The following is a 23087-nucleotide window of genomic DNA, read 5'->3' as shown; positions in this document are numbered from 1 at the left end:
AAGTCAAAATTGGTGATATATCATAAACATTTATAAAAACAAAAATGGTCTTAATTTAAGGTTAGGGTTAGGCAAAAGGTTAGCATTGTGGTTAAGGTTAGGTTTAAAATAAGATTTTTTGACTTTGTGGCTGTGCCAGCATGTAACTACCCTGCAGAGCTGCCTCCAGAACATGAGTCATCCCAATAAATGCCAACCTGCTATCAATAATAGGGTAAAAGATCAGAATTGTGCTTCCTGTGTAAATGCAGCATTAAATAACCCAGAAACGTTGATGAACCTAATAGTAGTGTTGATCTATAACTCAACTCAAAAACCTGTTACATTTCTAGATTCTTACTGTAGATAATGAATGGACTGTGTTTCGTTATGTTGGCAGACTCATGACTGGTTAACATGTGCCTTTGTTTGGTCCATTGCAGGCAAAGGCACACATACCCAGTCATGCGTCTATCAACAGAACAACATTTAGTTCATTATCTAAAGAAATGATCTATTGTTGAAATGTAACATAAATAAGCTGTAAACAAATCAACTGTAAATAGAGCTTATTGTATGTCACAGTCGGGCGTGATGTCATACCGTACCTCAGCACCTGGTTTCCCAGACTCTCCGGGTGGACCAGCAGATCCAGGTAGACCCTGAAATACATCACACCATTATAGCTCTCATTTCCCCTTTATTGACTAGAACTATCACTAGTCTCTATTCTAGTAAATACAAGATGAATAAATCCCATGTGAAACAGCATACATGGAAGCCATTCATACCAGGAGGTCCTTGTTCTCCTCTCTTCCCTCCAACTCCCTAAAAGAAGTCAAGTATGGACAGGACAACCAGCAGCGGTTTAAGCTTACCATAACCCCATACAGTATTTCATGTTTAAACTGTGTTGGTATATATCGTTTAATTGAAACATATTAACCAGATACTTACTGCTGGACCAGCAGTGCCACCAGCGCCCATCTCTCCAGCTTTCCCATTAACCCCCTGTATGAGAAACAGTCCTCAGTGGTCAGTGTGTACTATGAGGTACTACAGCAGAGTTCTACCAGCTTATAATGGGAGAAAGCTTAGAATGGAAACTGAAAATGTTTTATTTAAGCAATAAGGCCCGAGAGGGTGTGGTACATGGCCAATATACCACGGCTAAGAGCTGTTCTTATGCACGGCTCAAGGCGGAGTGCCTGGATACAGCCCTTAGCCGTGGTATATTGGCCATATATCACAAACCCCCGAGGTGCCTTATTGCTATTATAAACTGGTTACCAACTTAATTAGAGCAGTAGAAATAAATGTTTTGTCATACCTGTGGGATACGGTTTGATATACCATGGCTGTCAACCAATCAGCATTCAGGGCTCGAACCACCCAGTTTATATTTGGAAATGAACCAGTTTGCGGGGCAGTTCCACCACCTACAAAATCCTATTTGAACCCCTGATGAGTGTAGTGTACTTACCCTCTGTCCTGCAACACCTGGGGTCCCCACTTCTCCTGCCTTACCAGGGTCTCCCTGAGAGGACAAATGAACAATGATCCACAATCAATAACATGTCAATGTTTCCCTCAGCCTATATCATATAAGTAGCATTCCTGTGTCTCTCCTGACATCGTATGGTCCATGGTAGACGCATTCAAACAACTACAGTATTTCATTCATCATTCTAAATGTGATGGGTTTAATGGAGCTGCTTCTACTGTATATTGTGGAAAGGAACACACACACATGATCTCCATAAAGTGTGGGTTACTTACAGTAAAGCCTTTTGGTCCTACTACACCCATGGTTCCAGCTGGACCTCTGGTACCATCTGACCCTGCTGGCCCTGGACCCCCATCCTCTCCTCCTCCTCCCTGAGAGAGAGGGGAAGGGGGGAGAGAGAAAGAGAGAGAGAGAGACAGAAACAGAGGTAGGTTGATGTTTGGCCTGTTTATAGATAAAAACATGTATTATACACTCCCCTGCATATTTAATATGTTTCTGAACACTTCTACATTAATTTGGATGCTGTCATGATTACGGATAATCATGAATGAATCATGAATAATGATGAGTGAGAAATCTACAGACACACAAATATCCTACCCCCCCAAAATGCTAAGCTATTGTAATGATGAGAGGTTAGGATGTTTTGGGGCCTGATCTGTGTGCATCTGAAACCTTCTTACTCATCATTCAGGATTATCCGTAACCATGGCAGCATCCACATTAATGTAGAAGTGTTCAGAAACATTCTCTTCTTATTTATAGTAAAAGTGACTCCAAAATTACACAATACATTATTCACCATTCATTTCTATTGGGCACAATGTAATCTGAAACACAACCAAAACAAACTGCAAATGCATCCAACAAGACTGTAGAGTCATTGCGTGCTAGGAATATGTGACCAAATACTAAACTTTTGACCTAATTTTAATAAACTATAAGTGAATTTGTCCAAATACTTATGACCCCTTCAAATGGGGTACTAGATACATAAAGTGCATTTATTTCAAAACGGTAAAACAGATACTGGTATGTATGAAATCACCTCATATAAAACATTTAAACTCAAATTGACTCCCGAGTGGTGCAGCGGTCTAAGGCAGTGCATCTCAGTGCTAGAGGCGTCACTACAGACCCTGGTTCGATTCTGGGCTGTATCACAACTGGCCGTGATCGGGAGTTCCATAGGGCGGTGCACAATTGTCCGGGTTAGGGGAGGGTTTGGCCGGTGTAGGCCGTCATTGTAAATAAGAATTTGTTCTTAACTGACTTGCCTAGTTAAATAAATATAAAAAAATCCAAAATTCTGTAGTACAGAGCCAAATTAAATGTTTTAACATCACTGTCCAAATGAATAGTGAAGTGAAGAGTCAAGCAGTGAAGTGAAGAGTCAAGCATTTCGCTACACTCGCATTAACATCTGCTAACCATGTGTATGTGACAAATAAATTTGATTTGAATAGGCAGGGGAGTAAATATAAACTCAGCAAAATAAGAAACATCCCTTTTTCAGGACTTTTCAAAGATAATACGTAAAAATCCAAATAACTTCACAGATCTTCATTGTAAAGGTTTAAACACTTTTTCCCATGCTTGTTCAATGAACCACAAACAATTAATGAACATGTACCTGTGAAACGGTCGTTAAGACACTAACAGCTTACAGACGGTAGGCAATTAAGGTCACAGTTATGAAAACTTAGGACAATAAAGAGGCCTTTCTACTGTCTCTGAAAAACACCAAAAGAAAGATGCCCAGGGTCCCTGCTCATCTGCGTGAACGTGCCTTAGGCATGCTGCAAGGAGGAATGAGGACTGATGTGGCCAGGGCAATAAATTGCAATGTCCGTACTGTGAGACGCCTAAGACAGTGCTACAGGGAGACAGGACGGACAGCTGATTGTCCTTGCAGTGGCAGACCACGTGTAACAACACCTGCACAGGATCGGTACATCCAAACATCACACCTGCGGGACAGGTACAGGATGGCAACAACAACTGCCCGAGTTACACCAGGAACGCACAATCCCTCCATCAGTGCTCAGACTGTCCGCAATAGGCCGAGAGAGGCTGGACTGAGGGCGTGTAGGCCTGTTGTAAGGCAGGTCCTCACCAGACATCACCGGCAACAACGTCGCCTATGGGCACAAGCCCACCGTCGCTGGACCTGACGGGACTGGCAAAAAGTGCTCTTCACTGATGAGTCGCGGTTTTGTCTCACCAGGGGTGATGGTCGGATTCGCTTTTATTGTCGAAGGAATGAGCGTTACACCGAGGCCTGTACTCTGGAGCAGGATCGATTTGGAGGTGGAGGGTCCGTCATGGTCTGGGGCGACGTGTCACAGCATCATCGGACTGAGCTTGTCATTGCAGGCAATCTCAACGCTGTGCGTTACAGGGAAGACATCCTCCTCCCTCATGTGGTACCCTTCCTGCAGGCTCATCCTGACATGTCCCTCCAGCATGACAATGCCACCAGCCATACTTCTCATTCTGTGCGTGATTTCCTGCAAGACAGGAATGTCAGTGTTCTGCCATGGCCAGCGAAGAGCCCGGATCTCAATCCTATTGAGCACGTCTGGGACCTGTTGGATCGGAGGGTGAGGGCAGGGCCATTCCCCCCAGAAATGTCCGGGAACTTGCAGGTGCCTTGGTGGAAGAGTGGGGTAACATCTCACAGCAAGAACTGGCAAATCTGGTGCAGTCCATGAGGAGGAGTTGCGTTGCAGTACTTAATGCAGCTGGTGGCCACACCAGATACTGACTGTTATTTTTGATTTTGACCCACCCCTTTGTTCAGGGACACATTATTCAATTTCTGTTCGTCACATGTCTGTGGAACTTGTTCAGTTTATGTATCAGTTGTTGAATCTTGTTATGTTCATACAAATATTTAGACGTGTTAATAAGTTTGCTGAAAATAAATGCAATTTACAATGAGGGGACGTTTCTTTTTTTGCTGAGTTTATATATATATATATAAATGGGTAGGGGAGTATATATATTTCCTGACTCATATCCACACACCATTGGTCCTTGGTGTCCCTCAGGACCCTGGGAGCCGAGAAGACCCGACAGACCCTGAGGAAAGAAAAGGGAGGATTTTAATAAAATGTTGACTCTTTTTTAGGTGGTTCTGTTCATGTACTTCTCATGTCTGTTTCATCTAGGATCAACATAAGCGTGATGATCACCACAAAGGAATTTTCTTCTGTGATAGAGAATGCTGACGAGAGGTAGAGGTGTGTTATCTCACCCGTGCCCCTGGAAGACCTGGCTCTCCAGTGCGTCCTGGGTCACCATCAGCACCTTTGGCACCAGATGACCCACCCAGTCCTCGCTCACCTTGGGCACCCTGATCACAGAATGGAGTGTGGCGTTTGAATGGCATAATATTATTATTCAATGACTTAACCCGGCTGACTTATTCTATAGATTGAAAGAGAAATCAACTTACCTTTTGACCAGGTAGCCCATCCTGACCAGGAAAACCTCTACTGCCAGGAGCACCCTGGAAATTACACATTGGTTTTAACAGAATTTGCTAAATGGTTTTGATTTTAATCAAATAATTTTACTGTTTGCTGTTATTGAATGTACTGAGGAAAGACAGAGAGAGAAAGAGAGAAAGAGAGAGAGAGAGAGAGAGAGAGAGAGAGAGAGAGAGAGAGAGAGAGAGAGAGAAAGAAAGAGAGAATGAGAGACAAGAGACAGAGACAGACAAAGTTCTTGTAGTGAGTGAAAGAGCTGATTTACTCTCTCTCCATTGGGTCCAGCGGCGCCTGAAGTCCCGGCGTCACCCCGTTCTCCCCTCTTCCCCTCCTCTCCCATGGGACCCAGCGCTCCATGATCACCAGGTGCACCCTGCAATGACGTCATAATCAAACAAGATGGCTGCCACATCATACATTTGTGTTTGTTATATTTTACTCTATGGCCTTTAAAGAACACCATAAAATGAATTGAATATATTGTAGTTGCACTCAACTTTGGGTGTGGATAAACGTACTTGTCCCTAGGAGCATCAAACTGCTCAACATGCACTAAGCACTTTAAAGCTGGTCTAGACTGATGGAATAGCCAAGTGGAAAATGTTGCTACCCTTGATGTTGTCTTTAACTCATTGCTCGATAATGCAAGAGACATTTCTGTCAAAGGCCCAATAAATGAACAAGCTGAACTTTGGAGGAAGGCTCAGATAGATATGTACCCCATTCAGAAAGAAACCAGCGCCAGCATGACCTGCCTTTCAACATAACCTGCCTTACAATATAACCTGCCTTTCAACGTCACCTGCCTTTCAACATCACCTGCCTTTCTACGTCACATGCATGTGTTGAAAGGCAGGTTGTTGCTATTGTACATTATTAAACCATGGAATTAGAGATACATTCATTATGACGGATTGTATATCTTACAGATTCTCCTTTGAATCCAGCCTCTCCTTTGAATCCGGGAACGCCTAAATCACCCTTGTGAGAAGAGAAGAATATGATGGATAGATGTTTCACATGACATTGTTTTTCAAGTCTACTGACAATGTACGATCTCAAGGTTTGAGAGCTAGCTTTTCCTGACGGCGTTATGAACATGTAGCCATATGATAGCATTTTAACTGGAGCATGGAAACCAGCAGTAGTTCCTATGACCTTTGTAACAGCTAGGGACCTGACAACCATTCTTGAGCCAAACAATGAAATGAGTGGTCAAAATTAAACAACAAATCTCTTACCAGTTGGCCCTTAGGCCCGGGCAGTCCAGTGGTTCCCTGTGGTCCGGGGGGCCCCGCGGGGCCAAGCAGTCCAGTCAGACCCTGGATACCTGGAGCTCCCTGGCGTAGAAATCACATCATTATGCAAAAAATAGGTATCTAACCTGTGTTCACCCATTGACATCAATGAATGACTTGTCTTACAGGACAGGCTGCCTTTTTGTCTCTTTGACTCTGTACCAGGGCCCATTCTGACAGGACAAACTGTAGTCTACTGTCTCTGTGACTCTGTGCCAGGGCCCATTCTGACAGGACAAACTGTAGTCTACTGTCTCTGTGACTCTGTACCAGGGCCCATTCTGACAGGACAAACTGTAGTCAACTGTCTCTGTGACTCTGTACCAGGGCCCATTCTAACAGGACAAGCTGTAGTCTACTGTCTCTGTGACTGTACCAGGGCCCATTCTAACAGGACAGGCTGTAGTCTACTGTCTCTGTGACTCTGTACCAGGGCCCATTCTAACAGGACAGGCTGTAGTCTACTGTCTCTGTGACTCTGTACCAGGGCCCATTCTAACAGGACAGGCTGTAGTCTACTGTCCAGACAGCATGGCATGTCGGGGCCAACACCCTGTTACATACATTCAAGGATTTTACATAATACATAATAATGAATAATACATCAGATATTAATATTTGGATGATTGGAAGGTGAGAGATATATTAGATTGAAGGAAGTAGCTGAAAAAGGAGATGAACAAGGAGAGATGAAAGTAGGTGAAGTTATACATACGGATGGTCCTTTGGCTCCGGCAGCACCCTCTGTTCCTGTTGGACCCTACAGAAATCAACATGTTTTTTATGTCATTTTTTAAAACTTAATTTAACCCGACAAGTCAGTTAAGCATAAAATGTACTTTCAATGGACGTTTCAATCAGAAACCAGATTCAGGAACATTTTCAGTGAATCAGTCTACACCCTGAAGTGGTGAGTTGTTGATAGTACAGTTACCGTAGGTGTAGAGATTATTAGCATCATGAAATAGCCAAACACCTGAATTCCCGTAGCTCCAGCCAATCCCACGCGTCCGGCCTCGCCTCTTGGTCCTTGCTGGCCCCCTGTTCCTCGTGCTCCTTGGGGCCCTGGTTGCCCCTGGAGACAACAGTGTCACAGTCAGAGTGTGTTTACATGCACTCTAATCAACCGTTGTTGAACAGATGCATAGCTCATAATGAACAAACACCCTCATAAAAACACCCTCATATAAACATCTTTATCGGAATAGAGTAGTCCGAATGGGCCTGTTTAGAATGAAATGTAATTCTGAGGGGGAAGGACTGGGTTATACGTTTGAGTCACCAATATGTAGTACATGGCTGGTGTGAAGAAGAGGACTATTAAAGAATGAACAGTACTCACCTTTATACCTGGACTACCTGGGAATCCTAGAGCTCCAGTGATCCCCATAGGACCCTAGAATCACATCACATCCAAGATGGTTGGTTGGTACAGTAGGCTGCATGTCATCCACACCTGGGGCTGTATCCAAAATGGCCCCTTATTCCCTTCACACTATAGACACTATATAGGAAATAGGGAGCCATTTTGGACACACTTCTGGTGTTGGTTAGTACTGAAAACATCACTTTTTCCCAGTTAACATCACTGCTGATTTGTAAATGTATAACACTTTTATACTGGCTTTCAGGAAAATAGTGTATTTTGAGTAGATACAGTGTTGCTTTTCATTTGTTATATTGAATTTGTAATACTGATTTGTGTATTATAATAATTTGATATGAAGGGTGATGTTTTGTTGGATGTTAGAGGTCGTACCTGTGGTCCTGCTTTCCCAATATGTCCAGATTCACCACGTTTCCCCTGTATGGAGAGAGATGCACAACTGAAAGAAGATTTGACAAATTCACCTCTATCATCTCATCATCAATGCACATCACCATAGGAGGACAGTGGCAGCATAGGCTGTCATTGTAAGCCAGGATGTCATTGTAAATAAGAATTTGTTCTTAATTGACTCGCCTGGATAAATCAAAAATAAAAACAAAGGTTACAACATGTGTCACTGATAAGCCAAAACAAAACATTTTGAACCTACATATAAACCAATGATGCCTCATGCCACATGTTGAATAAGAACTGACCTCAGATCAATTTAATTCAGGTGGGCAATCAATGGATTGAGGAGACGGAGCTGTGTAATGTAGAGTTATAGTAGTAGTAGTCATATCTCTCTTACCACAGGTCCAGTTGTGCCACTCCTTCCTCTCTCCCCTTGCATTCCTGCTGGACCCTACAATATATAGTATCGTGTTTCACATAATATTACACTCCTCACTAATAGATTGGACACATAACAGGGTATTTACAGCTATTAGTGTGTGTGAGTAACAGGTGTTACAATCATATAATCATTTAACTAATTGATTATGACCTACCGCAGGACCAGGGGGCCCCATTCCACCAGGAGTACCTGATGGGCCCTGTAAAATAACACACACACACACACACACACACACACACACACACACACACACACACACACACACACACACACACACACACACACACACACACACACACACACACACACACACACACACACACACACACACACACACACACACACACACACACACACACAGAGAGAGAGAGAGAGAGAGAGTCACGATATGTGCAGCAATTTCAAACAGAAACAGATCATTTTTAGATACTAACCTTGCGAAGCAGCACAAATATACAGATATGCATGATGATGAGTTTACCTTTGACCCAGCAGCACCAGATTGACCTCTCGCTCCTAGAAGACCTGCATGACCCTGTTGATGAGACATTAGCTCATCAGTTCTGATCAGGTCTGTTCTAGGCTCTAACGAATCTCACAGAAGTTCATAACAGCACAGTGCCAAGTTAACTATTTAAAGAACTGTACATGCAGCCATGCTTCAAACTACAGTACAGAGATATGAGCATTGTGATCATCCATGTGCTGCTGCTGACCTTAAGGCCTTTCAGTCCAGGGAGACCTGGCAGTCCTGGGAAACCTCTGGCACCCTGGAAATCACCACATTTAATCACTGTTTGACTTTCACATGTATAAGTACATACAGTGGCCCCATTAAAACAACAGTCTATTCTAGTTGTGGACTATTGTTCATTGGTTTTACTTACAAAATGAAGACTATTCAAGTTTAGGTTGAAGGCAATGGTACCTGCTTTCTTAACTAAGTACAGTTGGATGGGAAAATAAAGCACATCCATCCACAGTCTTACAACTCACTCTAATCATATGGAAATTGTTGTAAGTGGCATAATCAAAATCTTAAAATGTCTATCATAAAAGAAGTCTGTAATTAATTGTGTTTTTGCGAATGCCTTTGCATTCAACTGTCATTTGATTTGCAGTGACAGAGGAAGACATTCAATACAGATAATTGGTTGTTTGAAGGCTGACAGATAGTTGGTATCAGTTGAAAGACAGTTTGTTACTTACGGCAGATCCAGCGGCTCCTGTATCTCCATCTATTCCGGTTGGGCCAGATTCTCCCTGTGAAGGGAAAACATCATATTCACATAACATTCTCAGCTGCTAGAAGACATTACAGTACAGGTAGGTAACAAATAGTGGTAATTTTCACTCTCTCAGATGTAGACAAACAGCATTTCCCTTACAACAAAAGATTGCGGTTTTGAAACTGCAGTAAAAGTGACTTAATTGCAGTCAACTGTGGTATTTTGGATGCAGTGATTGCAGTTATACTGCACTGTCACTGCAATTACACTACAAAATTACTGTAGTAAAAAAGACTGATTTATTTTGGACGCCGTATTTGCAGCCTACTACCGTTATATTGCAGTCTAACTACAGTTATATTACAGTGTACTGCTGTTATACTGCACTCTGACTGCAATATCTTTTCATAAGGGTTCAACAGATGAACAGCACTTCAGAAAGGTAAACAAACAGCACTCCAACATAATGTCAAAGTGATTCTGGATGGGTGTGTAAAGCCTAGATGTTCAATGCAGTAAAGGTTGATGTAGAACAAAGGTCAATAAATAACATCTAAATCTCCATGTTGGGTTCGCTTAAGTGACATGCCCAAGAAGCTGGTGTTTGGAGGTGTCGCCACTTCCGCCGAAGTTGGTGCCTCTCCTTGTTCGGGCGGCGTTCGGCGCTCGTCGTCACCGGCTTTCTAGCTGCCACCGATCCATGTTTCTGTTTTCCATTTGTTATGTCTTGAGTGTACACACCTGGTTCCCATGAAGTTATTATTATTTCCCTATTTAACCCTCTGGTTGCCATGATGTTTTGTGCGTGATTACTCCTGGTTTGTGTTAGTCGTGTGTGTTAGGGTTGTTATCCCTGCGTGGATTATTTGGGCTGATTTATTTTTCACAGTAAAGTACGTCATTTACTCAGTTCTGTGTCCTGCTCTTGACTCCGTCCTCACCTCTGCACAACTGACATATGACAGGAGGACATATTGCCACGGTTCGTCTCGGGCCTTCAAACCAAGCCAATGTATCCTCCAAACACCAGCTTCAAAGTCATTACCACCGTTGTATAATCCTGAACAATGGTGTGTTAGGCAGTTTAGTGTTGTCTAATAGTCTAGAGGTTTAATTGTCACTTGGCATTATAACATCTCCGATAAGGGTTAAAAAAAAAAGAGTTAATGACACAACATGGCATGTTAGTGCAGAGTTAGACACACCAAGGTATTGGTGCTAATGTAGCCTGCACTAACAAGTTTTTCAACCCGCGCCTATTGAAGAAAGTATGCAGAGCTACCTACAATCTACATTAGCATCAAGATATTACACTTCCATAACATTTGTATTTGTTTTGATCAGTGGCATCCATGGTCTTTGGCTGTGTCCTACTTACTTTGGCTTGTCTACTACTTACTAAAACAATGTTCGGTGCAATCAATCAATCAATCAATCCAATGTATTTATAAAGCCCTTTTACATCAGCTGATGTCACCAAGTGCTGTACAGAAACCCAGCCTAAAACCCCAAACAGCAAGCAATGCAGATGTAGAAGCACGGTGGCTAGGAAAAACTCTGCACTAATCTTACTACATACTATGAAGGAACATATGCAGAAAGCAACCAATATCAACATACCAGGCTCATTGATACTCAGAAGACGTCATATCTAATGTGGGTTGTTCCTCACCACTGGCCCTATGGGTCCTGGTCAAAAGTATTGCACTATATAGGGAACAGGGACATGGACTCTGTTGGAGTGTAGAGTACCTACATCTGGTCCTGGTTTTCCTGGTGGGCCCTCAGGTCCTCTGGAACCAAAGCCACCCTGTATGAAAACAACATGTCCAATCACACACAGTCAATACAACATATAGCTCTGGTGTAACACCTCAAGACAGACTGTGATTGGTAGATATTGGTGTAACACATCAATACAGTGTGTGATTGGTAGATATTGGTGTAACACCTCAATACAGTGTGTGATTGGTAGATATTGGTGTAACACATCAATACAGTGTGTGATTGGTAGATATTGGTGTAACACCTCAATACAGTGTGTGATTGGTAGATATTGGTGTAACACCTCAATACAGTGTGTGATTGGTAGATATTGGTGTAACACCTCAATACAGTGTGTGATTGGTAGATATTGGTGTAACACCTCAATACAGTGTGTGATTGGTAGATATTGGTGCAACACCTCAATACAGTGTGTGATTGGTAGATATTGGTGTAACACCTCAAGACAGTGTGTGATTGGTAGAAATTGGTGTAACACCTCAAGACAGACTGTGATTGGTAGATATCGGTGTTACACCTCAATACAGTGTGTGATTGGTAGATATTGGTGTAAAACCTCAAGACGGTGTGTGATTGGTAGATATTGGTAAACAGTGTGTGATTGGTAGATATTGGTGTAACACCTCAATACAGTGTGTGATTGGTAGATATTGGTGTAACACATCAATATGGTGTGTGATTGGTAGATATTGGTGTAACACCTCAATATGGTGTGTGATTGGTAGATATTGGTGTAACACATCAATACAGTGTGTGATTGGTAGATATTGGTGTAACACATCAATATGGTGTGTGATTGGTAGATATTGGTGTAACACCTCAAGACAGACTGTGATTGGTAGATATCGGTGTAACACCTCAAGACAGTGTGTGAATGGTAGATATTGGTGTAACACATCAATACAGTGTGTGATTGGTAGATATTGGTGTAACACCTCAATACAGTGTGTGATTGGTAGATATTGGTGTAACACCTCAATACAGTGTGTGATTGGTAGATATTGGTAAACAGTGTGTGATTGGTAGATATTGGTGTAACACCTCAATACAGTGTGTGATTGGTAGATATTGGTGTAACACATCAATATGGTGTGTGATTGGTAGATATTGGTGTAACACCTCAATATGGTGTGTGATTGGTAGATATTGGTGTAACACCTCAATACAGTGTGTGATTGGTAGATATTGGTGTAACACATCAATATGGTGTGTGATTGGTAGATATTGGTGTAACACCTCAATATGGTGTGTGATTGGTAGATATTGGTGTAACACCTCAATATGGTGTGAGAGTGTAGCGGAGGTAGTTCAGTGATCCAAGCTGGTGTGATGATGATAACTTTGCCTGAGAACTGAAGACTGTGTTAGCTCCCTGAGATAATGCCTAAACCAGGAAGATTAGTCAGTTGATTCAGCCGCGGTATGATTTTTTATTGAGCGGATGGTCAGGAACATAATTACAAATAATTTGTAGACTGCAAATTGACATCAAGAAGCCCAAACAGATACAAATATTTGACCAAAAAAATAATAATTTCTAACCTTGCTTACATTTGAATGCAATCACAAACTGTTAAACTCTATATTATGCGCGCGAATACTTTGGAACCGATTTCTGATTTCCGTGGGCCGCCAGTTGGGAAACAATGGCCTTTTTTTGTTGAGTTAGCTCCCTGTGCTAATGCCTAGGCTTTAGCTCAATGGGGTAACAGTCTTCAAGCATGTAGGTGACCAGGATTCAAACCCAGTCAAAAAAAGCATCAGAGAGATGACTAATGCAGAGATTATGCATGGTTCTTACCATGGATCCTGGGTCTCCAACGTCTCCTGGGGCCCCCTGCCCCCCTGTAGGTCCCTACGAGACAGGGAGGAAAAGGAAATTATCACATGTCTGTCTGTTTACTTACAGAAATGATCTCCAGTAAGAACTGATGTCTGAAAGGTAGATATAGTCGACCATCTTTGACTTACTGGTTGACCGGACGGTCCAGGAGGCCCTCTTGGTCCTGCTTCACCCTAAAATATACATGGAGACAACATACAGAGACAGAGTAATGAGTAATGTAGGCACAAACGTAAATGAACTGTCGTTCAATCAAGCCCGCCAAAGACAATGTATAAGACAGGATGCAGCTGGAACGGAGCTGTCACGTTCCTGACCTATTTCTGTTAGTTTGTATGTGTTAGTTGGTCAGGACGTGAGTTTGGGTGGGCATTCTATGTTGTGTGTTTCTATGTTGGTTTAGGGTTGCCTGGTATGGCTCTTAATTAGAGGCAGGTGTTTTGCGTTACTCTAATTAAGAGTCATATTTAGGTAGGTCGTTTCACTGTGTTCGTGGTGGGTGGTTGTCTCCTGTGTCAGTGTTTGTCGCACCATACAGGACTGTTTCGGTTTGTTTGTTCATCGTTAATTTATGTGTAGGCTATTTTCCCTGTTCGTGCGTTATTCGTGTTATGTGAGTCCGTCGTTCAGGTCTGTCTACACCGTTTGTTGTTTTGTTAGTTTATTAGTCAAGTTCGTGTTTTCGTGTTATTCTTTAATAAATTATGTCTTCAAACTCCGCTGCATTTTGGTTCCCTCACTACTCCTCCTTTTCGGTTGAAGAGGTGGACCGCCGTTACAGAACCACCCACCGATCCAGAACCAAGCGGCGCGAAGTCGAGCAGGATTATACACAGGACTACTGGACTTGGGAGGACGAGCTGGATGGTAAAGGTCCTTGGGCTCAACCAGGGGAGTATCGCCGCCCCAAAGCTGAGCTGGAGGCAGCGAAAGCAGAGAGACGGAGATATGAGGAGGCAGCAAGGAAGCAAGGCTGGAGACCGGAATATCAAGCCCAAAACCGGCGTTATGAGGGGACGCGTCTAGCACGGAAGCCCGAAAAGCCCGTGAGTACCACCCAAAAATTTCTTGGGGGGGGAGGGGGGGCTAAGAGGTAGTGGGCCGAGGGCAGGTAGGAGACCTGCGCCCACTTCCCAGGCTTACCGTGGAGAGCGGGAGTACGGGCAGGCGCCGTGTTACGCAGTAGAGCGCACGGTGTCTCCTGTACGAGTGCATAGCCCAGTGCGGGTTATTCCACCTCCCCGCACTGGTAGGGCTAGATTGGGCATTGAGCCAGGTGTCATGAGGCCAGCTCAACGCGTCTGGTCTCCAGTGCGTCTCCTCGGGCCGGCTTACATGGCACCAGCCTTACTCATGGTGTCCCCGGTTCGCCTACACAGCCCGGTGCGGGTTATTCCACCTCCCCGCACTGGTCGGGCGACGGGGAGCATTCAACCAGGTAAGGTTGGGCAGGCTCGGTGCTCAAGGGAGCCAGTACGCCTTCACGGTCCGGTATTTCCGGCACTACCTCCCCGCCCCAGCCCAGTACCACCAGTGCCTACACTACGCACCAGGCTTCCAGTGCGTTTTCAGAGTCCTGTTCCTCCTCCACGCACTCTCCCTATGGTGCGTGTCTCCAGCCCAGTGCCTCCAGTTCCGGCACCGCGCACTAAGCCACCTGTGCGTCTCCTAAGTCCTGTGCACACTGTTGTTTCTCCCCGCACTCGTCCTGAGGTGCGTGCCCTCAGTCCGGTACCACGCACCAGGCATATAGTACGCTTCGAGAGGTCAGTGTGCCCTGTCCCTGCTCCCCGCACTAGGCTTGAAGTAGGTGTCCTCAGTCAGGTGCCTCCAGTTCCGGCACCACGCACCAAGCCTACAGTGCGTCTCAGCCGGCCAGAGTCTGCCGTCTGCCCAACGGCGCATGAACTGCCTGTCTGCCATGAGCCTGCAAAGCTGCCCGTCTGCCATGAGCCTACAGAGCCTTCCGCCAGACAGGAGCAGCCAGAGCCTTCCGCCAGACAGGAGCAGTCTGAGCCATCCGTCTCCGCAGCGACATCTGAGCCATCCGTCTCCCCAGCGCCGTCTGAGCCATCCGTCTCCCCAGCGCCGTCTGAGCCATCCGTCTCCCCAGCGCCGTCTGAGCCATCCGTCTGTCCCGAGCCATTAGAGCCGCCCGTCTGTCCCGAGCCGTCAGAGCCGATAGTCAGTCAGGAGCCGCTAGAGCCAGTCGTCAGTCAGGATCTGCCAGAGCCGCCAACCAGACAGGATCTGCCAGAGCCGCCAACCAGACAGGATCTGCCAAAACCGCCAACCAGACATGATCTGCCAGAGCCGTCAGTGAGCCATGAGCGTCCAGAGCCGTCAGCCAGCCATGAGCGTCCAGAGCCGTCAGCCAGCCATGAGCGTCCAGAGCCGTCAGCCAGCCATGAGCGTCCAGAGCCGTCAGCCAGCCATGAGCGTCCAGAGCCGTCAGCCAGCCATGAGCGTCCAGAGCCGTCAGCCAGTCATGAGCTGTCCCTCAGCCCAGAGCGGCTATTTATTCAGAACTGCCCCTCAGTCCAGAGCTGTCTCTCTGTCCGGAGCTGCCTTTCAGTCCGGAGTTGCCCCTCTATCCTGAGCTACCTTTCTATCCTGAGTTACCTCATTATCCTGAGCTATCCCTCTGTCCTGAGCTATCCCTCTGTCCTGAGCTATCCCTCTGTCACGGTGCTGCCCCTGGTATCGATGTTACCAAAAGGATTCAGTGGGGGTAAAATGAGGGTGGTCATTCATAGGGGGAGATGGAAGCTGGGATTGACTACGGTGGGGTGGGGACCTCGCCCGGAGCCTGAGCCACCACCGTGGTCAGATGCCCACCCAGACCCTCCCCTAGGCTTTGTGTTGGTGCGCCCGGAGTTCGCACCTTATGGGGGGGGGTTATGTCACGTTCCTGACCTATTTCTGTTAGTTTGTATGTGTTAGTTGGTCAGGACGTGAGTTTGGGTGGGCATTCTATGTTGTGTGTTTCTATGTTGGTTTAGGGTTGCCTGGTATGGCTCTTAATTAGAGGCAGGTGTTTTGCTTTCCTCTAATTAAGAGTCATATTTAGGTAGGTCGTTTCACTGTGTTCGTGGTGGGTGGTTGTCTCCTGTGTCAGTGTTTGTCGCACCATACGGGACTGTTTCGGTTTGTTTGTTCATCGTTAATTTATGTGTAGGCTATTTTCCCTGTTCGTGCGTTATTCGTGTTATGTGAGTCCGTCGTTCAGGTCTGTCTACACCGTTTGTTGTTTTGTTAGTTTATTAGTCAAGTTCGTGTTTTCGTGTTATTCTTTAATAAATTATGTCTTCAAACTCCGCTGCATTTTGGTTCCCTCACTACTCCTCCTTTTCGGTTGAAGAGGAGGAGGACCGCCGTTACAGGAGCAATTGGAATGGCATCAAACACATGGAAACCATGGCAACCATTAAACTAATTCCGCTCCAGCCATCAACACGAGCCTGTCCTCCCAAATGAAGGTAACACCAGCCTCCTGTTGTGCATACTCTACTGTATGTCTTTCCTTGTTGACAATCTACTGCCCATGGACACACACACTTAGCAAGGACTACCAGTCAATGAAGTTGTCAGGGACTTTTTTGTATAGGACAGCAGATTTAACAGTAACTCACCCTGTTGTCAGATATCATTCCCATCATCCCAGGTGATTTAATAGTAACTCACCCTGTTGACAGATATCATCCCCATCATCCCAGGTGACTTAATAGTAACTCACCCTGTTGCCAGATATCATTCCTATCATCCCAGCTGATTTAATAGTAGTTCACCCTGTTGTCAAATATCATTCCCATCATCCCAGGTGATTTCTCACCGAAGCCTGCTGCCATTTGAGAGACCAGCTGACCCTGGGGGAGAGAGGAGGACGGTCATTCATTCATCATCACCACGGTGTGGAAGTTCTTCACTGGTGACCACAGACTCCGTATGAAGAGAATAGGTGCAGTGACCTCCCCCTCAACTGGACAGGTACAATGAGAAGAGGGATAGAAAAGGTTTGGAAGCTCTGAGCTATCCCTACAAGCCCCCAAGTCTCTTCATGTTACTTACTTGATGTTTTTGGTTATCGAATCAGGATCAAATTGTCTGTTCTCCATTCTGTTTAGTATGACAAGGAGTGGCATGAAAACTTGTGCATGCAGGCTTGTACCTAAATATTTCTCTCAAGCTACAGTATCTTCAGAGGTGTGGCCACATCGCTCATGGAGTCCCTGCTTTGGGGAGGGAGGGGTGTATGCCTTTCAATCATGGCAGACCATTTTGAACCGAACCTTGCTTTCACTTGCTGTGACACAAAAGGTTGTCCCACAGTAGATGCTTATCATTCACTTATCTAACACAGAGGTGGAACATACAGTGCAGCCCTAAAGGCTACTACAGATCCTCGGTTGAATTTACACAAGAAGCCTCACAACATCACAACAAAGAGAAAGAGCTTAAAGTAAGTTCATATTTGTCATAGGGCCAATATCGTAAGGAGGGATATTCACAACCTGGTCTCAGAGCATTTTGTGTTATTCTGTATGTATATCTGAGACATATCATTTAGCATGATATGTTATGTTTCGTACGGTATGTAATTGTGGATGTCCATCACCCATTTTGTATGGTATGTTACAAATTACAATTCGTATTATAAGTTACAATTTTTCAAACTGTACAATATGTTACGAACCTGCAAAACTTACTATATGTTCCAAATTTGCAAAACGTACTATATGTTACAAATTTGCAAAACGTACTATATGTTCCAAATTTGCAAAACGTACTATATGTTACAAATTTGCAAGACGTATGATATGCTACAAATTCTACATAGTTCGCTAATGTTAACTATCTGGCTGGTGTTAGCTATGCTAGGGGTTAGGGTTAGGGTTCAAGGTTAGGGTTAAGTTCATGAGTTCGGTTAAAGCGTTAAGGTTCGTGTTTGGGGAAGGGTTAGCTAAAAGGGTTAGGGTTACGGTTAGGGTTAGAGGAAGGGTTAGCTAACATGCTGAGTAGTTGCAAAGTAGCTAAAAAGTAGTAAGTAGTTGAAAAGTTGCTAATTAGCTAATACGCTAAAGTTGTACGTGATGAAGTTTGAACTCACATCCTTTGGGTTTCTAGGCATTCGTGTTATATGCCTACCCATCCACCTTGACCAACCACCCTACTTTTGTTATTGCCTTAACTAACCATATATCTTATGTAACAGCAAACCTGGTTTAAAAAAAACAGATAAAGCAACACCTCGCGGTACAACGCCTCTCCCCTATTTGACCTAGATATTTGTGTGTATGCATTGATATGTAGGCTACGTGTGCCTTTTAATTTGTTTTATGTAGTTCTGTCTTTTAGCTGTTCTTGTCTATTGATGTTCTGTATTATGTCATTCTGTGTTGTGTTTCATGTTTTGTGTGGACCCCAGGAAGAGTAGCTGCTGCTTTTGCAACAGCTAATGGGGATCCTAATAAAATACCAAATACCAAACATAACATATCATACGAATTTGAGTGTTTCGGATTTACATTTACTATGTTACGTCTGGTCTGTGAGACCAGGCTGGTATTCAATGTGGGTACAAATTAAATCATTTAATTGTGATTAATTGTCAGAAATCATGAATTGATTGTGGGCAAAAGTTGTCTTGATCTTAATGTTTTGCCAAGAGAACATGTAATTAAATTCAATAGTGTTGAATTTGTATTCCCCAAATTGAATTGAGTGCATACTTGCACTTTATGATTAAAACATTCAGGTTAAAATGTATATTTCAATGTATTAAAATAGCCTATTGAAATTATGAAGAATAGCCTATTAAAATGTATTACATTTATGTAAACCTATTGAAATAATGACAGTATTCAAGTTTATTTTTTATTTTTTTATTTTATATAGCCCTTCGTACATCAGCTAATATCTCGAAGTGCTGTACAGAAACCCAGCCTAAAACCCCAAACAGCAAGCAATGCAGGTGTAGAAGCATCTATTGGTATATTACATTTAAATAGTCATATGTTACAGCTTTATTATTATTATTATTATTATAATTAATATCATCATCATTAATACGAATAAGATTCTTGTATTATTATTATTATTATTATTATTATAAATATGATCATATTGGGTGCACATGTCTCTAGGTGGAAATGTGAGAGGTTCTAAGGTCTGGGTTGAAAAGCAGTTTGAAGTGGGTGCAGACAACTGTTTTCAAAATGTTTATGGTTTCCATTGTACTCTACTGATTTAGCAGGTTTCAGCATATTCATAATCCCTCTTCTTCAATTCCTTATTAAATCTATATCAAACAATAAGATTCGGCCTTTTGTGCAGAGAAAATTCAATCAACTGTCTCTTCTCGGAGTAGGCTACACAGTGAGAGCATGCGCAATTTTACAAAATATCAACATCAGGCAGCAGGTGAGCAAGTGTCAGAGAATGTGGTGATGAGGCTTGTGGAACCTTACCTTGGTAAGGGGAGGATTGTCACCGGGGACAATTTCTTCCTTTATTGGCGAACAAGTTGCTTCCAAAGAAAACAAGTCTGGCTGGGACCAAGAAGAAAGTGAGATGGGAGCTCCCTCCCTTTGCGCAAAATAAGGCACCTTACCAGCCGTTGTACTCAAGACGACAGGGACACAATAAAGAGAAAACAGGAAACATTTACACACTACAACCAAACAAAGTATGTCAAAGTGTGACAAGCAAGTGAAAGTTACGACGATTTTGTCATCTGTTAGAACAAGGGATAACAGCTTAATGAAATACAACTGATGCCATTGGTGAATACACACAAGCACAAGCTGACAATAAATTACTATTATTGACCGCTGTCATGTGATACTTATACTCATTACAATGCCATTATTGAGTTTCACTATTTATCAAGGCCACTTGGCCCTTATAATGATGCTTAGGCTACTGATGTTGTCATCATTTGACCGCACGTCTTGACTGGTCTGGGTGGTTGAGGTATTTTACTTTTTATGTTGTTTTTATAAAAATAATCTGTTACCATGTTCCAACATGTATGCTTTCTGTTTCATAGTTTTAACAAAGTCACTCCACAAATGAAATTGATGTAACGCTTGAATGTTTGTGTTTTTTGTGTTTTTTAGTTTGTACATATAGCCTACAGTGACAAAAACTAATGAAAATGCTATTGTGTTATTTAAAATAAAATAAAAATGGTATTCTAATGTTGTTACCCAAGGCCTTCATAAACACAACCAAATGACTATTTTTGCTTTAGCATGCTGAATATAAAATGTATTAATTACACTTTTAGAATGTTGCTGTCAGAATGACTGCTCATTAGTTTAAAGGGGGGACCTTGAGGCTCAGCAGTTATAGTGTTAATGTAACCTGTGTTGATTGGCCGTCAGAGCCCCCCTTCATTTTCCTGGAGATGTTGAGAAGAAGAGCAGCATGGTCATCTGGACCAGAGCCTGAATCTCTTGACTGCCCCCCTGAAACTCCTGACAACAGAGAGATGAGAGACTCCCCTACAGCCCCACTGAATGACAGAACAGACCAGGAGGTGGCGGATCACACAGCCAACATGTAAGTATGGAGATATCAGGATATATGTTTGGGGTGGACCAGATGGATTAGGCTGATTGAAAGCCAGTTGATTTTCCCTGTCTGATTGTTCAGTGCATCACTGATAATATCCATGTCAATGTTTTGATTATGACAGGGATAGTGAGGATGTTGTGATGATGATGATGATGTTGTTATCATCATTGATTGTTGATTGTGACATGATCCTCCTATAGGTCTCCAACAGATCAAATGGCTGACGTGCACCAATCCAGGAGTCAGAAATGGAAAGTGGTTTTGATCATCCTGTGTCTGTCTGCCACAGTATCTGTCACACTGTCTTCCCCATTGGTGACTTTCAGGACCAACTCTACTCAAGCTCACTCCCTTCCTCCCCATGTTCTCTCTACCTGCCCTCTTCACACAGCCAATGAGACTATAACACCAGTCAAGGGTTCAACTCATCTAATGGTGTCTGCATACCAGGACCACAGGGAAGGGGGAGCCACACGCATCATTGCCATGGTCAACAGAGACCGACCCATGTCTCTGTACTGTGTGTTGTGCTGCTCAGGACACGCCCCCCAGGTTGCTCCAGCTGCTGTCGTAACGCACAGCGTCCATTATGGTTACCCGTATGTGGCCGCAGACATGCTTTGCCTCGAAGAACCAGGATGCCACGCCACGCACGTCACTCTCGGCACATCCCTCGACATCCAGGACACCCTCAACCGGACATTTCTGAGCATCCAGAACCGGGAGAGACGGGAGGAGGACTTCCCCTTTTACCTCACCGTGTGCATGTCCAGCATGTTTGGAGACTACAACAACGTCCAACAGTTTGTCCAGACCATGGAGTTTTACAAGCTCCTGGGGGTGCGGAGGGTTGTCCTCTACCTCACCAGCTGTGGACCTGACCTGGAGAAGGTCCTCCAGTACTACGCAGAGGAGGGCACTCTGGAGGTGATTGGCTGGCCCATCAACCACTTCCTCAAGCCCTCTACTGGGTGGAAGGCCCAGGAGCTGGAAGGGGATATCCACCTCAACGGCCAGCTGACCATCATGAACGAGTGCATCTACAGGAACATGTACAGGTCACGGTACGTCCTCCTGGCTGACGTTGATCAGCTCCTGGTCCCGGCCTCACACAGCTCTCTCCTGCCCCTCATGGAGGACCTGCAGGGGCAGTACCCCGACGCAGCCGTGTTCCTGATGGAGACGCACCTCTTCCCTGCCACAGCCGGTACTGCTACGCAAGACCATTCCGCACGGAGGAGGGCGCCAGGGGTGGATCTGCTGGACTACGTCTACAGAGAGCTTGTTCTTGAAGACGCCTTCCGCTCCTACAAGATGGTGGTCAACCCCCGTCTGGTGCTGCAGACGGCCATGTTTGAGGTGACACAGAGCTATGGGGACTCTGTCAGGGTTCCGTCCGACGTGTGTAAGATCATGCAGGTGAAAGAGGCTCGGAGAGAAAGCTGGACCAATGAGCAGCTGGTCCTCGACAGAAGACTCTGGGAATTTGGAGATTATCTTGTGCCCTCTGTCGATGAAGTTTTACAGAAATTAGGAATTCAGACATCTCAGTGGGAGCGTGTAGTACTGTAATTGGTTAAAAGTTTTACAACGTTTTGCATTTGATAGAGATGAAAGAAACAGTGAACTGTTACCTGCCTCTGATCTTCAGTCTATGTTGTTACACTCAACCCTGAACTTTTCTTCTTGTTTGGATGTGGGGTCATTTTTCCAGGGGGAATTGGACTTAATTAATTATGCATATAATTGTTACTGCTTGTTCTAAACTTTCTTATAGTTTTTAATGCTGACTTTAATGTAAAAGCTCTTGTAAGATTTATTACGCATGACAAATAAACACCACCTTTTTTTAATCAAGATGCCATGTTCATCTACCATTGTGCTCTAACATATCGGCACCCTTGCACTTTACAATGGAGTGCAATAGAGCAGAATATTGTGGTTTCTATTTTCAAAACTGGTTTAATGGCTATTTTGACCCTGTAGGAACCTGCAACTTATCACCTTTAGTCCAGGCCATTTGTGTGAAAAATTTCAGTTTATAACTTTTTTTTCTTGGTCCTGTGCAGTTATAAATCAAACAAATACACGTGTGAACACCAAATGTTTTTTCACTTTCAACTTATTTTTTTGAAGAAATAGTGGA

The 23087-nt window shown here is 44.0% G+C and overlaps 1 protein-coding gene across 1 annotated transcript; it reads right to left on the bottom strand.

Annotated features, from left to right (window-relative positions):
* Positions 1–548: 548 nt before the first annotated feature.
* On the bottom strand, positions 549–17117 carry LOC129850251 (collagen alpha-2(V) chain-like). The gene is made up of 23 exons (XM_055916738.1): positions 17100–17117; positions 13492–13536; positions 13322–13375; positions 11492–11545; positions 9716–9769; positions 9223–9276; positions 8988–9041; positions 8661–8705; positions 8462–8515; positions 8041–8085; positions 7624–7677; positions 7258–7356; positions 6997–7041; positions 6225–6323; positions 5911–5964; positions 5249–5356; positions 4950–5003; positions 4749–4847; positions 4520–4573; positions 1759–1857; positions 1463–1516; positions 937–990; positions 549–641 (listed from the first exon to the last, which is right to left on the bottom strand). The coding sequence occupies exons 1-23, from the start codon at positions 17115–17117 to the stop codon at positions 549–551; spliced, it is 1443 nt and encodes a 480-aa protein (XP_055772713.1).
* Between the last annotated feature and the right edge of the window lie 5970 nt (positions 17118–23087).

This window comes from Salvelinus fontinalis, unplaced genomic scaffold (assembly GCF_029448725.1).
Source record: "Salvelinus fontinalis isolate EN_2023a unplaced genomic scaffold, ASM2944872v1 scaffold_1892, whole genome shotgun sequence".
NCBI lineage: Eukaryota > Metazoa > Chordata > Actinopteri > Salmoniformes > Salmonidae > Salvelinus > Salvelinus fontinalis.
Note: the sequence above shows the minus strand (reverse complement) of the source record. Positions and strands in the feature narration are given on the sequence as shown.

What these genes read in the sequence shown, in the direction of transcription:
- LOC129850251 (XM_055916738.1), bottom strand. An exon ending in CTGGATTCAAAGGAGAATCT is followed by an intron (nt 5,357 to 5,910) that starts GTAAGATATACA and finishes ACGTCATTGCAG; the next exon opens with GGTGCACCTGGTGATCATGG. An exon ending in GTGGCACTGCTGGTCCAGCA is followed by an intron (nt 642 to 936) that starts GTAAGTATCTGG and finishes GATGTATTTCAG; the next exon opens with GGTCTACCTGGATCTGCTGG.